This window comes from Globicephala melas, chromosome 8, assembly GCF_963455315.2.
Source record: "Globicephala melas chromosome 8, mGloMel1.2, whole genome shotgun sequence".
NCBI classification, from domain to species: domain Eukaryota; kingdom Metazoa; phylum Chordata; class Mammalia; order Artiodactyla; family Delphinidae; genus Globicephala; species Globicephala melas.
In genome coordinates, this window is record NC_083321.1 from 44,611,159 (window position 1) to 44,632,659 (window position 21,501).

At 43.3% G+C, this 21,501-nt stretch overlaps 1 protein-coding gene across 4 annotated transcripts in view; it reads left to right on the forward strand.

Annotated features, from left to right (window-relative positions):
* The window catches only part of IRAG1 (inositol 1,4,5-triphosphate receptor associated 1), a 176,978-nt gene that overhangs the window by 21,838 nt on the left and 133,639 nt on the right, over positions 1–21,501 (forward strand). For all 4 annotated transcript variants that reach the window (XM_060303505.1, XM_070046143.1, XM_060303504.1 and 1 more), the window contains exons 2-3: positions 5,436–5,650; positions 6,013–6,070. Coding sequence is in view for 1 of the 4 variants with exons in the window: in XM_070046143.1 (XP_069902244.1) it covers positions 6,059–6,070 (12 nt within the window). In the remaining 3 variants the exon portion in view is untranslated. The remainder of the gene's footprint in view (positions 1–5,435; positions 5,651–6,012; positions 6,071–21,501) is intronic.

Sequence of the window (21,501 nt, forward strand, 5' to 3'; positions counted from 1 at the left end):
CCACCCTCACCCCGGACCTAGGTGTCAGCGGGCACTAAGGCTCAGGAACTCTTTAAGCTGCTTCTGAAAAAAAGGGGGAAAGAGACAAAAGTGTGGAGAGAAGGCAGAGGGACTCAGTGGTGGCAGAAGTCCAGGTGCTGTATAATATGACCCTTTCCCAGGACCCATTCTCCCATATTTTGTAAAACCTGTATGTATAAATGCTTGGTGGGATTGAATTTTTCTATCGTGGAAGCCAAAGGAGTGGCTGAATTTTGTGTTGGGGTTGGGGGATGTCATATGGGGACAGAAGTGGTGTGTGAGGAAGCTAGAATTTCAAGAGGTAGAAGGGCCAGGAGACTGAGGCCCCACAGGGAGCCAGCAGAAATGCTCGAGAGCACGTGGAACTCTCTGGTCCACGGGATTCAGAAGTCCAGGCCCCCTCACTTGGACATCAAGGTACAGAAGCCCTCGGTGGACGTCTGGAGGACGTGGGAATGCATTCAGGATTGGTTCCTTCTTGTTGTGCTTGACTCTTTACCTTACAACTTGACCTCTCTCCCCCATGAACTCTCAAAATACTTTAGCCACAATCCTTCAGAGTGCCCGTCATGTTGTCCTCCATATTCATGTGCATTTTTGTTTGTTTGTTTACCTTCTCTGTGAGACTCTTAGCTTCTGGAAGGCCTGTCTCTGAAGTTATTACATGCACAGTGTTGTGTGTATGTGCCTGTGTGTATTTTTCTGGGGAGAATACCCAGAACTTTAATCACATTCTGAAAGGGGTCCAGGATCTAGAAAATGTTTAGAAGCTGCATAAGGAGGCCTTTGGGGGGACATCTGGACACTGACTCTTTACTGCAATTCAAAAAAGAGTCATCATTCAGAAGTCAAATCCATCTCGTCCTCATGCTTGTTTCCCATCTAAGGCTCACGGGCTACGCAGGAACCCTAGACTTGGTTTCTGGTTTCAAGATTCTGTCAATTAGGGGCTCAACCAAGCAGTGTGTATTTATTGCCTCTTGCTCAGGACGCCTTGCCCTGCACTCAGAGAGGTTTACAAGCCAGGCTGACACCAGGCAAGTCCCACTGTGGGTGGGATTGATGGCTGTTGTGGGCTTTCCAGCCTGTTGTTTCTTAAGCTATAAATATTTATCAAATGAATGCGAGAAGGTCAGTCTCCCAAGTATCTGAAGCACTGTGTATGTGTATGTGTATGTGGGCGCAGGGATGGGGAGCCTGCTGGAGAATGAGAGCCCTGTGGAAGCTGGCACGTGATGTTGGTACATTAATGATTGAAAACAAGAGCAATAAAAACCCCATCACAAGTCAGTGTCTCTGCAGCCCAGGACTGGGGGGAGGTGAGCTCTGTTCTAACCTGCACATCCCAGGTACACAGCCCAGAAACCACAGGCAAACATCAGTTGCTGGCTTCCTGACATCTGCTGGGCTTATAGACTTTCTAAAGGTCCCACATTTATCCCTTAAATGAGTCCAGCGACACTTCCATTTGGCTGACAACTTTGCATGTGTGGATGGGTTCAGTGAAGGAGACAGTAAAAGACTGTAGAGGGCCAGCTTAAGTTTCTGTTGGCATTTTATGGTTTTTAACTTGGAGCGACTGGTTGTTAAAATGAAATGGCTTCACTCCCAGTTGTAGTTAAGGCTCCAAGATCCTGCCACTTGCCAAAGTAAGATCACCTCTGAGTCCTTGCAAAGGGGTGGCCTCTCACTCATTTAAGGATATGAAAGAGTTGAAGTCAAGGGGGCCAGGAGGAGTAGACATAGGAGGGAGAGTTTGAGGCAAGCTGTCCCTGTGCTCTGAGCCCTTCCACTCCAACTCTAGACGAGGTTCTGGAAGGCCTGAGCATTTTCTACCCTCAGGAAGCACATAGCTCCCACTCCAGAACTATGCCACACTAGCCACAGTCTCAACAGCAAAAGGATATCCCCGTGAGCCAGTGTCTGGGGCTGCTGCCACCTGTGCCGTAGGAAAAGCAAACACCTCCACGGCAGACTCGTCAGCAGAAATAGCAGAAGGGATGGGAGCTTGGCTCACACCTGATTCCTGCCCTCCAAATCTTGCTTTTGTGTGTTTTACAGAGTGGAACCTAAATCCTTTCCAGAGCGTCACCTGCACAGAAGTCTGGGAAATGTAGTTTTATCTTAGCAGCTCCTGCAGAGCAGGGAACACCAGAAGGAGGTTGGAATGGGGGCTGAGCATCAGTTCACCTGATCTAACACATTCCTACTCACACTTCAAGGCCCAAATCAGATTCTACCTCCTTTCAGAGACTCCTCTCCCACTGTCCTCCCTTCCCCAGGAGAAAACTTTGTCCTTTGTGTTCCCACAGCTTATATAATCCAGTATGACTTGTCAGTCTCCTTTGTTAAGCCAAAAGGTTTTTCTTTCTTTTTTTTTTCAAAAATATTTATTTATTTTTGCTTCTCTGGATCTTCGTTGTGGCACGCGGGATCTTTAGTTGCAGCATGCATTTGGGATCTAGTTCCCCAGCTAGGGATTGAACCTGGGCCCCCTGCATTGGGAGCACAGAGTCTTACCCACTGAACCACCAGGGAAGTCAAGCCGAAAAGTTTTTTGAGGGCAGAGAATTTTTTTTTAAAATTGTGGTGTAGTTGATTTACAATCTTATATTAGTTTCAGATGTACAACATAGTGATTCAAAATTTTTATAGATTATACTCCATTTAAAGTTATTGTAAAATATTGGCTATATTACTTGTGCTGTACAATATATCCTTGTAACATTTATTTTATACAGAGTGGTTTGTACCTCTTAATCCACTACCCCTGTCTTGCCCCTCCCTCCCCTCTCCGCATTTGTAATCACTAGTTTGTTCTCTATATCTGTGAGTCAGCTTCTGTTTTTTTTTTATAAATTTTTGTGTAAAGCTTTTTTTTTTTTTTTTTTTGCAGTACGTGGACCTCTCACTGTTGTGGCCTCTCCCATTGCGGAGCACAGGCTCCGGACGTGCAGGCTCAGCGGCCATGGCTCATGGGTCCAGCCGCTCCAGGGCATGTGGGATCCTCCTGGACCAGGGCACGAACCCGTGTCCCCTGCATCGGCAGGCGGACTCTCAACCACTGCGCCACCAGGGAAGCCCTCAGCTTCTGTTTTGTTATATTCATTTTATTTTCTAGATTCCATGTATAAGAGAGAAAATAGAGTATTTGTCTTTCTCTGTGTGACTTATTTCACTTAGCATAGACTCCAGGTCCACCCATGTTGTGGCAAATGTCAAAATTTTATTCTTTGTTATGGCTGCATAATATTCCATTATATGTATATTTATACCACATCTTCTCTATCCAGTCATCTGTTGATGGGCACTTAGGTTGCTTCCATATCTTGGCTGCTGTAGATAATGCTGCTATGAACATTGGGGGCATGCATCTTTTCGAATTAGTGTTTTCGTTTTCTTCAGAGATATACCCAGGAGTAGAATTGCTGGATGATATGGTAGTTCTATTTTTAGTTTTTTGAGGAACCTCCATACCTCCATACTGTTTTGCACAGTGGCTGTACCAATTTACATCCCCACCAACAGTGTACAAGGGGTCCCTTTTCACCACATCCTGGCCAACATTTGTTATTTGTGGTCTTTTTACTGATGGCCATTCTGACAGGTGTGAGGTGATATCTCACTGTGGTTTTGATTTGCATTTCCCTGATGATTAGCAGTGTTGAGCTGGAGGGATATCTCCAGCTCTGTTCTTCTTTCTCGAGATTGTTTTGGCTGCTTTTGCTCTTTTGTGTTTTCATACAAATTTTAAAGTTATTTATTCTAGTTCTGTGAAAAATGCCATTGGTATTTTGATAGGTATTGCACTGAATCTGTAGATTGCCTAGGGTAGTATGGTCATTTTTACACTATTAATTCTGTCAATCCATGAACACAGTATATCTTTCTATCTGTTTTTGTTAGTCTTCAGTTTCTTTCATCAGTGTCTTATAGTTTTCTGAGTACAGGTCTTTTACCTCCTTTGTTAGATCTATTCCTAGGTATTTAATTCTTTTTAATGCAATTGTAAATGGAATTGTTTCCTTAATTTCTCCTTCTGATAGTTCATTGTTACTGTATGTAAATGTGGCAGATTTCTGTACATTAATTTTATATCCTCCAGCTTACTGAATTCATTGATGAGCTCTAGTAGTTTTTTTGTGTCATCTTTAGGATTTTCTAAGTATAGTATCATGTCATCTGCAAACAATGACACTTTTACTTCTTCCTTTCCAATTTGGATTTTTAAATTTCTTTTTCTTGTCTGATTGCTGTGGCTAGGACTTCCAATACTTTGTTGAATAAAAGTGATGAGGGCTTCCATGGCGGCGTAGTGGTTGAGAGTCTGCCTGCCAATGCAGGGGACACGGGTTTGAGCCCTGGTCTGGGAGAGTCCCACATGCCGTGGAGCAACTAGGCCCGTGAGCCACAACTACTGAGCCTGCGTGTCTGGAGCCTGTGCTCCGCAACAACAGAGGCCGCGACAGTGAGAGGCCTGCACACTGTGATGAAGAGTGGCCCCCGCTCGCTGCAACTAGAGAAGGCCCTCGCACAGAAATGAAGACCCAACACAGCCAAGAATAAATAAATAGATTTATTAAAAAAAAAAAAGTGGCGAGACTGGGCATCCTTGTCTGGTTCCTGATCTTAGTGGAAATGCTTTCAGCTTTTCACCATTGAATATGATGTTAACTGTGGGCTTATCATATGTTATGTTGTTATGTTGAGGTATGTTCTGTCTACACCCACTTTGTGGAGAGTTTTTATCATAACTGGATATTGCATTTTGTCAAAAGCTTTCCTGAATCTATTGCAATGATCATATGGTTTTTGTTCTTCAATTTGTTAATGTGGTGTATCACATTGATTGATTTGCGGTTGATGGTAGGGATTTTGTGTGACTCATTTTTGTGTCTCTTGAAGCTATACAAGGGCTGATAGGTAATGACTGTGGTGTTTTAGAATATGCCCACAAATTCTTTCTTCTTGCTTCAAAAAGTGGAGGTTCATTCCCCTCCTCTTAAGTCTGGGCTAGGCTTACTAATTTGTTTCTAATGAATAGAATGTGGCAGAAATGATGTGTGACTTCTGAGTCTAGGTCATAAAACATGTGGCCTGATCACCCCTGGATCACCGGCTTTTGGGGAATCCAGCTGCCATGTTGTGAGGACACTCAGGCAGCCCTATGGAGAGGGCCACAGGGCAAGGACCTGAGGTGGCCTGCCAACAACCAGCACTAACTTGCCAGGAATTTTCTTCTCCCAGGAGGGAAACTTCCATCTAACCTGGGAGGACATTCAAGGCTCTTACTTCCCCTGATCCATTAAAGTGGTTACAAACCACAGCTTGTTGACTTACCTTTGTTTCCTATGAGTTGAGGCACAGTGGACAAGATAGAACTGAGGCTCTCTGTCTTCTCTGTTTTCATTCAGTGTTACTGGTTGGTTTTGGCCAAGCCTGATTAATCCTGCCGAGAAGGGTGAGAAGAGATATCAACAACTCAGAATCCCCTCACCTCTCTTTGTCGAAGAGGAGCTTGTGGTCCTGGTGAACCCCAGGTTTTTTGGCATGGCTCTCACCAGAGGAAGGAGAACCTATCAAGGAGTGGTCTTCCGGGCCCCATACAGCCCTGGTACACTGCGTGCGGGTGAGTGGTCTGGAAAGGCTGAGGGAGAAGGGTTGTTAGCCAGCAGTAATAGAAGAGCATTAAGCCTGGCTTTCTGAGCAATGCCTCCAACGGGAGAGCCCACTCTCTCTCAGCTTCCTGAGGCAGTTGGGGAAAAATGAGCAAACTAGCTGAGGGTAAAAATTTGCTTCTCCAAGAGGGCAGGGCCTTGGCAATCCTTGGCCTGCTTTCCCCATGCTGAAATCCTGCATCGTCTTTTCTTTCTTACTTGCACAATCAATACATTTTCATTGTAAAATAAACAAAGTTCAAATAATATATTTATATGGAGTAAGAAAGTGAATGCTCTCCATTATAACCTCAATCCCATTTCCTCCCCACAGGAAAGAAACTACAGCTAACAGATTGACACAGAGCCTGCCAGACCTCATGGATACAAAGGTATCACACTGTATATATGGCCCTGCAACTTGTCTGTTTGTTTCATTTGATGATAAATCATCAACATCTTTTGTTCATGTCAGCACATACAGAGCTAACCCTCTCTCTTTTCTAATAGCTTTTTAATTTCCATAGTATATGTGAGAGGAAGAGGAAAACTATGCTAAGAATAACCACTTTTTACTGCCTTCTCTGGAGTGGGGAGTGAGAGTGTTGAATGGAGCATTTGGGGGGGTTTGGGTGGGGGAGTGTTGGGGAAGGTGTTATGGAGAGCTGAGTTGCTCTTTAGAATGGGGGGGCGGGATTTGCAGCCTCAGAGGTCATCTGGGTGGACAAATGAAAAGGGGTGAGGGGAATGCAGGAAGTCAGAGGTTGCTGGCAAGATGGAATAGAGTGCCCTGCATAGTGATCCCTCACATGCCCTCACATCTTTAGCAAGCTTACTAAATTCATGAATGAGTATATTCCTCATCTCTTGAATGTTTCCTTAGAATGACATTGCAAGGGTGCTATTACTGGGTCAAAAAGCAGAATTTCTCTACGGTTCTTGTGACATCGTTTGTTAAACTTATCCCAAAGCGCTGTAAGAATTATGCTGCTACTTATAAAATTTTACCTTTTCAAAATGTACATTAGATTAGAATATACAAATAATGACATTTAAAATGCTTATCCATGTCCCACAGAAGGTAGGGTGAGGAAGTCCTGCAATGGTGTGAAGATGGGTAAATAGAGCTCAGAAGGGAAGCAAGTCCCCTGCCACCAACTTCCTGAAGGCTGGCCTTGGTCCCAACTGGCGAAGCCCATAAGCTCATATCTGAGACCCCAGACACTCAGGGAAGCGATGGTTGCTTGCTGATAGTGGCTAGGAAACACTTGGGAAGTGGCTGGGGCACATCTGCTGGGAGTGTTAGGACCCTATCTCGTAGGAAGTCAGGGCTCAGAATCAGGAGAGAAACGAGGAAGGCGTGTTCTGTCCAGAGCTGTTAAAGGCCTTTCATGACCCTTGGACTTGAACCAGGCAGAGTAGGGTGGAGAAACCCCAAATGAAAGCCAGGATGGCTCTAAGCCTGCAGTTGGGGCAACTGCCTTACACGGGATTTCCCCCATTTGCTTCATTTGCACAAGATAAGTTATTTCTCCAGTAGTTAGACAAGAAGCCTCTTCTCAACTCTACCTTGTTCTCACCAAAGTCAAACCTACAGGCATCATCCTCAGAGACCAGTTACTTCTGACCTTGGACAGCATCTTCCTTGAGGGGCTCCTGTAGTCTCTCTCCACCTTCTGGCCTTGAATTTCAGCCTCTTTGGTCTCCGTGGGTCCCAGATCCTGCATTTCTGCCCCTGTCTTGTCCTTATTCCTTTTCAGGCTCAATTCCTAATAACTGCTCGTCTGTTTCCTGCCTTCACAGAATTCTCACTGGCTTCTCTTAGTGCCCAGTGCCACCCACCCTGTAGAACCATGACTGAACCTGTCAGGTCCATGAATACTGGCCTCACCCTCTTGCCAAATCCTGTCAGCTGGGCCTCACCTGTTGGCCCTTGCTGGCCTGTCATCCACCCTGGCTCCTGTGTGGCCATCTGGGAGCTGCCAGGTGTTGTCTACCCCAGTGGCATGTCAGGAAGCCCATTGTGTTGACAACAATGAATTGAATGTGTCCACATGGAGAGCACGACTACCAGGCAGAGCTCACGTGGGCCTGGTTCCCATGACAGAATTATTCATCAGGACTTCCCTTCTTTCTGAGGCAGTGGTGGGTGGTGCAGAAAAGAACACGGATTTCAGAGTCAGGCAGCAGAGTTCAAATCTTGGCTCCACAACTTAATACTTTGGGCAAATTTCTTAACGTTTCATAGCCTCAGAGCCCTCGTTTGGAAAAATGAGGATAAATAAAAGTACCTGACTCATTGGGTTGTTTTAGGGCTAACTGAAATAAGTGATCATGACTTATAGTGAGAATTTTTCAATGGTAAGAGTGTTCATTTGTTAGGAATGTCATAACAAAGTACCATGAACTGAGTGGATTAAACAACAGAAATATGTTGTCTCACAGATCTGGAGGCTAGAAGTGTGAATCAAGATGTCTGCAGTGTTGGTTCCTACTGAGTGCTGTTTGGCAAGAATCTATTCCAGGCCTCTCTCCTTGGTTGTAGATGGCCATCTTCTGTGCCTGTTCACATGGTGCTCTCCTTTGTGTGTGTGTGTGTGTGTGTGTATCTGTCCATATTTCCCTCATTATAAGACACCAGTCATTGAATCTGGCCCACCCTAGTGACCTCATCTTAACTAATTACATCTGCAACAATCCTGTTTCTAATATGGTCACATTATGAGGTACTGGGGGTTAGGACTTCAACCCATAACAGTAAGTTATCATTATTTGTCAGGAGCTCTTATAAAGCTCTGATAACTGATGGGATTTTAGTGGAATTCAATGGTAACCATTCAACCTTCTAAGAGAACTGCGTTCTACTGAGATACCTATTGTATCAGTCACTCTCTGTTAGTGGCAGGTTTGTGGGGCCCCATAAGCCTCCAGGTTTGTGTGTAGGAGCTCATCTTACAGAGGTTTTTATTTTTCCCTTTTCCCTGAGCAGCGGTGGCAGTGGTGGTCGGGTGGTGGACTCCCAATTGTCACACAGGCTATCCCCGAGCCTGCTGTGCATGCTGGAACCCTAGGGCTAGGGCCAAGGCCAGATCCTCTGTTCACCTCCTTTTCCTCCTACCTCCAACCCAAGTCACTAGGAAAAAGCTTCCTGCCTCATGGCAAATTCCCACATCTCCGGGAATTCGTTCCCTGAGAAGTTCAGGGGATGACAGCTCACGACTCCCTCTGTTCTGTAGGAAACCTGGGTTCCTATGGGAGGGCAGGAGTGCAAGCAGTGCCCAGAGCTGACAACTGGGCCTTCTTTATGCCAGACCAGAGGAAGTGGGGAAGCTGAAAGCCAAAGACGTCAGGGCTTGTGCAGAGCGAAACAGAAGCCTTTTCATGACCTCTATCACTTCTGCACACCTCAAGCCATCTTGATGCTGTTCATGGGAGCGCAATGTAATGTCATGGCTGACTCTCCCTGCCCCTCCTCCAAGAGAGCCATATCATGCCCTGAGAAGGACACACGAACGTGGGTGCTTGAGTCTGGGCTGCATGCTTCTGGCATTAACGTCTCAGCATCTTAACACCCAGGTGACCTGGGTTCGGACAGTTGTTGTGTCTGCTTCTCACCAGGTCAAGGCTCTGTCTCTGAACACTGCGGCAGGATTTATGTGGCTGGAGACAGTAGTGAGCCCTTGGGATGTGGCCACGCCTAGGGGCACTGAGACTTCCTCCCCAGCCTCATTCTTGAGGGCGTGCTGGCTTTGTGAGGACACAGGGCCAGGATCTCTATTCTTTCTTTCTTCTATTAACTGCCCCAGAACTCCCTGTCTAATTTCATCCTCTAGATAAGTTCAGCTTCAGCAAATATTTATTGAATATACACACCATGCTAGCAATTTAATACATGACACTGCCCTCAAAGAGCTGACATTCAAATAAGGGTTAAACTGAAAACACAGGCAGAGAGCGACAAGGATGGCTACTTAGATGATGACAAGTACTTAGAGGCAGAGAGAAATGAGAAGTTACTTCCAACTAAGAAGGCTTTATGGAGGAAGTGGAATCTAAAATATGTGGTTATGGGGCTTCCCTGGTGGCGCAGTGGTTAGGAATCCGCCTGCCGGTGCAGGGGACATGGGTTCGAGCCCTGGTCTGGGAGGATCCCACATGCCACGAAGCAACTAAGCCTGTGTGCCACAACTGCTGAGCCTGTGCTCTAGAGCCCGCGAGCCACAACTACTGAGCCCGTGTGCCATAACTCCTGAAGTCCGTGTGCCTAGGGCCTGTGCTCCACAACACGAGAAGCCACTGCAATTAGAAGCCTGCTCACCACAACAAAGAGTAGTCCCCACTCACCACAACTAGAGAAAGCCCACGTGCAGCAAGGAAGACCCAACACAGCCATAAATAAATACATAAAAGAAATAAATTTATTTTTAAAAATAATAATAAAAAAATAAATAAAATATGTGGTTATGAGGAACCTAGGGACAGGACAGGAATGAAGACGCAGAATGGATTTGAGGACACAGGGAGGGGGAAGGGTAAGCTGGGGCAAAGTGAGAGAGTGGCATGGACTTATATGTACTACCATGTGTAAAATGGATAGCTAGTGGGAAGCAGCCACATAGCACAGGGATATCAGCTCAGTGCTCTGTGACCACCTAGAGGGGTGGGATAGGGAGGGTGGGAGGGAGACACAAGAGGGAGGAGATATGGGGATATATGTATATGTATAGCTGATTCACTTTGTTATAAAGCAGAAACTAACACACCATTGTAAAGCAATCATACTCCAATAAAGATGTTAAAAAAAAAGAATGAGCTGTAAAGAATAGCTAGGATTTCAATGAGTGCAGAGACAAAGGAGGGCTTCAGAGGGGAAAGAATAGGCTGAAAAGATAGGACGGTTGGAACATGCAGAACATTATAGGAGAACAAGAATTTAAATATGGCTCAAGCACAGGGTGGGGATCCATGTGAGACTAGAATGGGAAATGAAATGAGAAGGGAAAGTTGTGCCTGGATTGTGTAAGATCTTGATGTCCCATTGAGGGATTTAGACTTTATTCTCTAAGCAGTGAGGATGACACTGAAGAGGTTCAGACCAGCTTGAGCACCTGATCCTGACTGCGCCTTAAGAAAACTGATGGAGTAGCTTTCTGTGCAGTGGATTTGTGTGGTAGGAGTTGGGGGTAGGGAGGGCAAACTGGAGGCTGCTGCAGTAGTCCAGGAGAGAGATGAGGTGGGGCCTCAGACGTCTGGGTGGGTCAGGAGTCAGAGTGGATGAATGATTACTTACAGCAGGATAAGCAGGAGGGCTGGAGGCCAGGATTACCTGCTTTCTTCCCCAAAGCCCCCAGCTGGGCAGATGCTAGAGGAAGTGACCCAATGGCAGGTGCACACTGTGGATTCTGATTGGCATGTGTAGTGACCAAGGGGTAAGCAGCAATTGTTTCATTGTCCCTCAACAGCATGGATCTAAAGTAAGTTGGTGATGCATCTCTAGCGGTGAACCTGAGGACAGGGAAGCCCAAGTCGGCAACAGCTGGAATTCCAGATAAGTAGCCTGGAGCCAGCAGTTCTGTTATGGATCCTGCCTAGTTGTGCATTTTGACTGGGCACTTTCTTCATTCTGTTCCATACTCAGGCCCCTTGGTCAGATCAGCAAGTGTCTGGGCTACCTTGTCTTTCAGGTTTGTCCTTATTCAGGTGCCAGAGTCCAAGAGTCATGAATTCCATCCTCGGGCCTGATCCCCGTAACCTGAGCTTCTTCCCCAAAGCCTCCCAGGTTTTCCAAAACCCAAGCTTCAGTTGTAAAAAGTATATAAAAATAGCAGCTGGTCCTGTGCCCTTCGGGCATCTTTTCATATGTCTGTTGGCCATTTGTATGTCTTCTTTGGAAAAATATCTATTCAAATCTTCTGCCCATTTAAAAAATTTTTATTTATTTATTTTTAATTTTATACAGCAGGTTCTTATTAGTTATCTGTTTTATACATATTAGTGTATATATGTCAATCTCTCAGTTCATCCCACCACCACCCGCCCCTCCCTGCTTTCCCACCTTGGTGTCCATACATTTGTTCTCTACATTTGCATCTCTATTTCTGCCTTGCAAACCAGTTTATCTGTACCATTTTTCTAGATTCCACATATATGCGTTAATGTACGATATTTGTTTTTCTCTTTCTGACTTACTTCACTCTGTATGACAGCCTCTAGGTCCCTTCACATCTCTACAAATGACCCAATTTTGTTTCTTTTTATGGCTGAGTAATATTCCATTGTGTATATGTACCACATCTTCTTTATCCTTTCGTCTGTCTATGGGCATTTAGGTTACTTCCATGTCCTGGCTATTGTAAATAGTGCTGCAATAAACGTTGGGGTGCATGTGTCTTTTTGAAATGTGGGGGGTTTTTTTGACAGTTAGACCTGAGTCTTTTTATGCTAGGTTTGATCAAGAGTACACAGTCGTGGAGGAATATGATAGGTCAAGAAGTAAGAGGTAATTATAGTAAACTTGGGGAAATCTAACAAGGCCTGCTTGTTCAGATTCTTCCAGGTGTCACTTTGTCTTTGGAGACAAGGATGTTCCTCTCACTTGAGGGTTTTAATGCTTCTTTCAAGGGAGAAGGGCAGAGGAAGGTCAGAGTGACCTTCTTGCTTCCATCATTTTCTCAAATTTCTTCTTAAAATATACGGTACACCAAGATGCCATATTTTGGGGTAGTGTGTCCTGAACCCCATCAATGTGTACTATTTGAATGCTCAGTTTATAGACTTTGGCTCTCATTCATTTATTCCAAAGCATGAAGCACTTGTGGGAAACTTTTTTGTTTCTTGGGGCATATTTTCCTTGAAACTGGATTCTTCATGTATCCTTTCCTTGATATGTTTTTTCCTTTCTTTTTTTAAAATTTAATATAATTTTTAATAGAGCAAATTCTTATTAGTTATCTATTTTATGCATATTAGTGCATATATGCCAATCCCAATCTCCCAGTTCATCCCCCCCACCCACACACACTGCTTTCCCCCCTTGGTGTCCATACGTTTGTTCTCTACATCTGTGTCTCTATTTCTGCCTTGCAAACCGGTTCATCTGTACCATTTTTCTAGATTCCACATACATGCGTTAATATACGATATTTGTTTTCTCTTTCTGACTTACTTCACTCTGTATGACAGTCTCTAGGTCCATCCACGTCTCTACAAATGACCCAATTTCAGTCCTTTTTATGGATGAGTAATTCCATTGTATATAAGTACCACATCTTCTCTATCCATTCATCTGTTGATGTACACTTAGGTTGTTTCCGTGTCCTGGCTATTGTAAATAGTGCTGCAGTGAACATTGTGGTACATGACTCTTTTTGAATTATGGTTTACTCAGGGTATATGCCTAGTAGTGGGATTGCTGGGTCGTATGGTAGTTCTATTTTTAGTTTTTTAAGGAACCTCCATACTGTTCTCCATAGTGGCTGTATCAATTTACATTCCCATCAACAGTGCAAGAGGCTTCCCTTTTCTCCACACCCTCTCCAGCATCTGTTGTTTGTAGATTTTCTTATGATGCCCACTCTAACCAGTGTGAGGTGATACCTCATTGTAGATATTTTTTTTAATTTAATTAATTAATTAATTAATTAATTTATTTTTGGCTGCGTGGGGTCTTCGTTGCTGCGTGCAGGCTTTCTCTAGTTGCGGTGAGCAGGGGCTACTCTTCATTGCGGTGCATGGGCTTCTCATTGCGGTGGCTTCTCTTGTTGCAGAGCATGGGCTATAGGCGCACCGGCTTCAGTAGTTGTGGCTCACGGGCTTAGTTGCTCTGCTGCATGTGGGATCTTCCTGGACCAGGGCTAGAACCCATGTCCCCTGCATTGGCAGGCAGACTCTTAACCACTGTGCCACCAGGGAAGTCACCTCATTGTAGTTTTGATTTGCATTTCTCTAATAATTAGTGATGTTGAGCAGCATTTCATGTGCCTCTTGGGCATCTGTATGTCTTGTTTGTTTGTTTTTGCGGTACACGGGCCTCTCACTGTTGTGGCCTCTCCTGTTGCGGAGCACAGGCTCTGGACGTGCAGGCTCAGCGGCCATGGCTCACGGGCCCAGCTGCTCTGCGGCATGTGGGATCTTCCCGGACCGGGGCATGAACCCGTGTCCCCTGCATCGGCAGGCGGACTCTCAACCACTGCGCCACCAGGGAAGCCCTTGTTTTTTAATATTGAGCTGCATGAGCTGTTTATATATTTTGGAGATTAATCCTTTGTCTGTTGATTCGTTTGCAAATATTTTCTCCCATTCTGAGGGTTGTCTTTTTGTCTTGTTTATAGTTTCCTTCACTATGCAAAGGCTTTGAAGATTCATTATGTCCCATTTGTTTATTATTATTTTTTATTTCCATTACTCTAGGAGGTGGGTCAAAAAAGATCCTGCTGTGATTTATGTCAAAGTGTGTTCTTCCTCTGTTTTCCTCTAAGAGTTTTATAGTGTCTGGTCTTACATTTAGGTCTCTAATCCATTTTGAGTTTATTTTTGTGTATGGTGTTAGGGAGTGTTCTAATTTCATTCTTTTACATGTAGCTGTCCAGTTTTCCCAGCACCACTTATTGAATAGACTGTCTTTTCTCCGTTGTATATTCTTGCATCCTTTGTCATAGATTAGTTGACCATAGATGCATAGGTTTATGTCTGGGCTTTTTATCCAGTTCCATTGACCTCTATTTCTGTTTTTGTGCCAGTACCATATTGTCTTGATTAGTGTAGCTTTGTAGTATAGTCTGAAGTCAGGGAGTCTGATTCCTCCAGCTCCCTCAAGATTGCTTTTTTTCCCTCAAGATTGCTTTGGCTATTCAGGGCCTTTTGTGTCTCCATATAAATATTAAGATTTTTTGTTTTACTTCTGTAATAAAAGCCTTTGGTAATTTATTAGGGATTGCATTGAATCTGTGGATTGCTTTGGGTAGTATAGTCATTTTCACAATACTGATTCTTCCAATCTAAGAACATGGTATATGTCTCCATCTGTTTGTGTCATCTTTTTTTTTTTTTTTTTTTTTTTTTTGTGGTACGCGGGCCTCTCACTGTTGTGGCCTCTCCTGTTGTGGAGCACAGGCTCTGGATGCACAGGCTCAGCAGCCATGGCTCACGGGCCTAGCCGCTCCGCAGCATGTGGGATCTTCCTGGACTGGGGCACGAACCCGTGTCCCCTGCATCAGCAGGCGGACTCTCAACGACTGCGCCACAAGGGAAGCCCCTGTTTGTGTCATCTTTGATTTCTTTCATCAGTGTCTTATAGTTTTCTGAGTACAGGCCATTTACCTCCTTAAGTAAGTTTATTCCTAGGTATTTTATTTTTTTTGTGGCAAAGGTGAATGGGATTATTTCCTTAATTTATCTTTCTTATCGTTCATTGTTAGTGTATGAGAATGCAAGAGATTTCTGTGCATTAATTTTGTGTCCTGCAACTTTACCCAATTCAATGATTAGCTCTAGTAGTTTCCTGGTGACCTCTTTAGGATTCTCTATCTATAGTATCATGTCATCTGCAAACAGTGACATTTTTACTTCTTGTTCTCCAATTTGTATTCCTTTTATTTCTTTTCCTTCTCTGATTACAGTGGCTAGGACTTCCAAAACTATGTTGGATTATAGTGGTGAGGGTGGACAACCTTGTCTTGTTCCTGATCTTAGAGGAAATGGTTTCAGTTTTTCACCATTGAGAATGATGTTGGCTGTGGATTTGTCATATATGGCCTTTATTATATTGAGGTAAGTTCCCTCTATGCCCACTTTCTGGAGGGTTTTTATCATAAATGGGTGTTGAATTTTGTCAAAAGCTTTTTCTGTATCCATTGAGATGATCATATGGTTTTTATTCTTCAATTTGTTAATATGGTATATCACATTGATTGATTTGCCTATATTGAAGAATACTTGCATCCCTGGGATAAATCTCACTTGATCATGACGTATGATCCTTTTAATGTGTTGTTGGATTCTGTTTGCTAGTATTTTGTTGAGGATTTTTGCATCTATATTCATCAGTGATATTGGTCTGTAATTTTCTTTTTTTGTTGTATCTTTGTCTGGTTTTGGTATCAGGGTGATGGTGGCCTTGTAGAATGAGTTTGGGAGTGTTCCTCCCTCTGCTATATTTTGGAAGAGTTTGAGAAGAATGGGTGTTAGCTCTTCTCTAAATGTTTGGTAGAATTCACCTGTGAAGCTATCTGGTCCTGGGCTTTTGTTTGTTGGAAGATTTTAAATCACAGTTTCAATTTCCTTACTTGTGATTGGTCTGTCCATATTTTCTGTTTCTTTCTGGTTCAGTCTTGGAAGGTTATACCTTTCTAAGAATTTGTCCATTTCTTCCAGGTTGTCCATTTTATTGGCATAGAGTTACTTGTAGTAGTCTCTTAGGATGCTTTGTATTTCAGCAGTGTCTGTTGTAACTTCTCCTTTTTCATTTCTAATTCTATTGATTTGAGTCCTCTCCCTCTTTTTCTTGATGAGTCTGGCTAAGGTTTATCAATTTTGTTTATCTTCTCAAAGAACCAGCTTTTAGTTTCATTGATCTTTGCTATTGTTTTCTTTGTTTCTATTTCATTTATTTCTGCTCTGATCTTTATGATTTCTTTCCTTCTAACTTTGGGGTTTTGTTTGTTCTTCTTTTTCTAGTTCCTTTAGGAGTAAAGTTAGACTATTTATTTGAGATTTTTCTTGTTTCTTGAGCTAGGATTTTATTGCTATAAACTTCCCTGTTAGAACTGCTTTTGCTGCATCCCATAGGTTTTGGATCATCGTGGTTTCATTGTCATTTGTCTCTAGGTAATTTTTCATTTCCTCTTTGATTTCTTCAGTGATCTCTTGGTTATTTAGTAGTATATTGTTAAGCCTCCATGTTTTTGTGTTTTTTACAGTTTTTTCCCTGTATTGATTTCTAATCTCACAGCGTTGTGGTCGGAAAAGATACTGGATATGATTTCAATTTTCCTAAATTTACTGAGGCTTGATTTGTGACCCAAGATGTGATCTATCCTGGAGAATGTTCCATGTGCACTTGAGAAGAAAGTGTAATTTTCTGTTTTTGGATGGAATGTTCTATAAATATCAATTAAATCTATCTGGTCTATTGTGTCTTTTAAAGCTTGTGTTTCCTTATTAATTTTCTCTCTGGATGATCTGTCCATTGATGTAACTGAGGTGTTAAAGTCCCCCACTATTATTGTGTTACTGTTGATTTCCTCTTTTAGAGCTGTTAGCATTTAGCCTTATGTATTGAGGTGCTCCTATGTTGGGTGCATAAATATTTACCATAGTTATATCATCTTCTTGGATTGATCCCTTGATCATTATGTAGTGTCCTTCCTTGTCTCTTGTAACATTCTTTATTTTAAAGTCGATTTTATCTGATATGAGTATTGCTACTCCAGCTTTCTTTTGATTTCCATTTGCATGGAATATCTTTTTCCATCCCCTCACTTTCAGTCTGTATGTGTCCCTAGGTCTGAAGTGGGTCTCTTGTAGACAGCATATATATGGGTCTTGTTTTTTTTATCAATTCAGCGAGCCTGTGTCTTTTGGTTAGAGCATTTAATCCATTCACATTTAAGGTAATTATCAATATGTATGTTCCTATAACCATTTTCTTAATTGTTATGGGTTTGTTTTTGTAGGTCCTTTTCTCCTCTTGTGTTTCCCACCTAGAGAAGTTCCTTTAGCATTTGTTGTAGAGCTGGTTTGTTGGCGCTGAATTCTCTTAGCTTTTGCTTCTCTGTAAAGCTTTGGATTTCTCTGTTAAATCTGAATGAGATCTTTGCTAGGTAGAGTAATCTTGGTTGTAGTTTCTTCCCTTTCATCACTTTAAATATATCATGCCACTCCCTTCTGGCTTGTAGAGTTTCTGCTGAGAAATCAGCTGTTAACCTTATGGGAGTTCCCCTGTATATTGTTTGTCATTTTTCCCTTGTTGCTTTTAATAATTTTTCTTTGTCTTTAATTTTTGTTAGTTTGATTACTATGTGTCTCAGCGTGTTTCTCCTTGGGTTTATCCTGCCTGGGACTCTCTGCGCTTCCTGGACTTGGGTGGCTATTTCCTTTCCCATGTTAGGGAAGTTTTTGACTATAATCTCTTCAAATATTTTATCGAGTCCTTTCTCTCTCTCTTGTCCTTCTGGTACCCCTATAATGCAAATGTTGGTGCATTTAATGTTGTCCCAGAGGTCTCTTAAGCTGTCTTCATTTCTTTGCATTCTTTTTTCTTTATTCTGTTCTGTAGTAGTGAATTCCACCATTCTGTCTTCCAGGTCACTTATCCGTTTTTCCACCTCAGTTATTCTGCTATTGATTCCTTCTAGTGTATTTTTCATTTCAGTTATTGTATTGTTCATCTCTGTTCTTTAATTCTTCTAGGTGTTTGTTCTTTAATTCTTCCAGGTCTTTGGTAAACATTTCTTGCATCTTCTCAATCTTTGCCTCCATTCTTTTTCCGAGGTCCTGGATCATCTTCATTATCATTATTCTGAATTCTTTTCTGGAAGGTTGCCTATCTCCACTTCCTTTAGTTGTTTTTCTGGGGTTTTATCTTGTTCCTTCATCTGGTACATAGTCCCCTGCCTTTTCATTTTGTCTATCTTTCTGTGAATGTGGTTTTTGTTCCACAGGCTGCAGGATTATAGTTCTTCTTGCTTCTGCTGTCTGCCCTCTGGTGGATGAGTCTATCCAAAGGCTTGTGCAAGCTTCCTGATGGGAGGGCCTGTTGGTGGGTAGAGCTGGCTGTTTCTCTGGTGGGCAGAGCTCAGTAAAACTTTAATTCACCTGTCTGCTGATGGTGGGGCTTAGTTTCCTCCCTGTTGGTTGTTTGGCCTGAGGCGACCCAGCACTGGAGGCTACAGGCTCTTTGGTGGGGCTAATAGCGGACTCCAGGAGGGCTCATGCCAAGGAGTACTTCCCAGAACTTCTGCCGCCAGGTTCCTTGTCCCCGCAGTGAGCCACAGCCACCTCCTGCCTCTGTAAAAGACCCTCCAACACTAGCAGGTAGGTCTGGTTTGGTCTCTTATGGGTCACTGCTCCTTCCCTCCAGGTGCTGATGTGCACACTACTTTGTGTGTACCCTCCAAGCATGGAGACGCTGTTTCCCCCAGTCCTGTTGAAGTCCTGCAATCAAATCCCACTAGCCTTTGAAGTCTGATTCTTTGGGAATTCCTTCTCCCATTGCCGGACCCCCAGGTTGGGAAGCCTGACATGGGGCTCAGAACCTTCACTCCAGTGGGTGGACTTCTGAGGTATAATTGTTCTCCAGTTTGTGAGTCACCCACCCAGTGGTTACGGGATTTGATTTTATTTTGATTGCGCTCCTCTTACCAACTCACTGCAGCTTCTCCTTTGTCTTTGGATGTGGGGTCTCTTTTTTGGTGAGTTCCAGTGTCTTCCTGTCGATGATTGCTCAGCAGTTAGTTGTGATTCTGGTGCTCTCGCAAGAGGGAGTGAGCGCATGTCCTTCTACTCTGCCATCTTGAACCAATCTCTCTCTTCTGCCCATTTTTTAATTGGGTTTTTTGTTTGTTTGATGTTGAGTTGTGTGAGTTCCCTTCTGTAAGTAGTTGTGATTGTGGTGTGCCTTTGGGAGGAGGTGGGATCAGGCTCTTCTTACTCCACCATCTTGGCCACATACCAGCAATCTTTTACAAGTAATGGCAGGGACTGGTTTTTGAGAGAAGTTATAGGCATTTGGGGGATTCCAAAACTTCTATTTCACATGAACTCATTAGTCTTTTTTTTGGGGGGGGGGCTTTCATTATTTAAGGCAGTGGTTCTCAAATTTCAGTGGGAATTTCTTAGAAACCTTGTTAGAAATGACAGATTTCCCTGTACTACCACCTCCAATCTGGGGTAGAATCCAGGAACATCAATTTAAAGCATGCACAGAAGGTGATCACATGTTGAGAAACACTACTTTAGGAGGAGACTTCCAGATGTAAGCCTGCCTTGACAGAGTAATTAGGAGAGGATATACAATTCCAATTTCATAGAATTGTATTTTTATTTATACAAGGGATTTCGTCGAATGCAAAACCAAATGCAATAGGATTTTTAGGTTATCAGGAGACTTTTCTTTTAAATACATTCACAAATCAGAAAAGAAATCTCTCACTGAGTGTTTTCCTAGTTTTGGTTCAAAGCATATGGTCACCCTTCTAAGGGTAAACTTTAGCATGCTATTTGTTCGGATGAAATGGTAATTGCTGACTCTCCAAATGCCAAGTGTGGGGCTGCTTAAGGCCTTGAACGGTCTGGGCCTGCCACAGAAAGACTCTGGCACTTGGAGTATTTTCAGTGTTTTAAAATTCCTGAGTTGTTCTTCGCTGGATAGGTTTGTTTCTAGAAATGGGAACCTCTCCTTGTGAATTAGGACAAGTTAGCCTTCTGCTTGCTGTACATTTGCTGCAGGGTGTGCTTTGGGCTCTGCCCCTCTTGCCTCTTTTCTAGCAGAGCTGGACGCTCCCAGTGTGGGAATGGTGGCAGAGAGTTGCAGCCAGAGATGGACTTGAGGAGGGGAGGTGACCATTCTTGGCAGATGAGGAAGGGGTATGGAATCCAGGACACTGCAGAGCAATCTTGACCTTTAGGGCTGGACCTGAGCAGGTTAAATTTTGACTTTCAGGATGTGGAGACAGAGAATGGGAATCTTTCTTTGGAGAGGCTCCTGGTGCTACAGTAGCAGAGGGAGTGTCCAAGAGAAAAACAGGCAAAGACAGAAAAATGGGGTCAAATTAGAGGAGGAAAAGGGACTGAAGTGATGAGTATTAGAGGGAGGTAATCAAATGTGGTTTAGGGAGAAAATTCTGGAGTTAGAGAGGTTTGGGTTTGAATCAGAACTCTACACCTGCTAACTCTGTACACTTGGAAAGGATACTTCACCTTTATAAATCTTAATTTCTGTAAAATAGGGGTAATAATACTACCTACTGATAAATTCCTGTGTGGATTAAAGTAATTCATATGAAGTGCTTAACAGAGCTTATCTGGCCTATGGTTACTATTGATTGACTGCTAACTGTTACAACCATAAGCCACCTTCTTGATTTTGCATATAATTGTTATGAACTGCCTTCCCAGCTTGGAGTACAACTAAAATCATCTTCCTTAAAAATTTTAAGCACCCGCATGCCTGTCTTTTAGCAGGAAGTCCAGTATCTTCCACTGGAGGTATTTTTTTTTCCCCTTGAATTTTCTAATAACCTCAGAGCCTTAGAGACTGTCCAAAGGGACAGTCCTGCCTCCAAATGCTAGGCAGAGAGAAGACCCTAGAGTCTCATTGGTCCAATGATGATTTTGCTGCCCCTGTTTTTGTTGCCATCATATGGTGTCATAGTTGAAAACATGTCTCAAGTAGTTGTGGATTGTTGCCATAAAAATGCCCTCACTATTCTAGAATTCTCTGTGGTAGATTGTCTCTACCCTCCTTGTAAAAGGATTGTATTTCTCACTCCACTGCTCTCCAGGTTGGCCCTATGACTTGCATTGGCCAGTGAGATGGAAGTAACATGTGCTGCTTCTAATCAGAAACTTCAAGAACCATCACTCTCTCTCTTTTTCTTCTGCCACAAAAATGGCAATGTGGGGTTGCTCCTTCACTTTGAGTCCTGGAATGAAGAGTTTATGGAGCAGAGCTACAGCCAAACCATAGCCAGCATGTAATATGACTAAGACATAAACCTTTACTGTTGTAAGCCACTGAGACTTTGGAGATTTTTGTTACTGTAGTGTAACCTTCTCTAGCTGACTGATATAACCTCTTGGGTCACAGGAGTGTCTCTTATTTAGG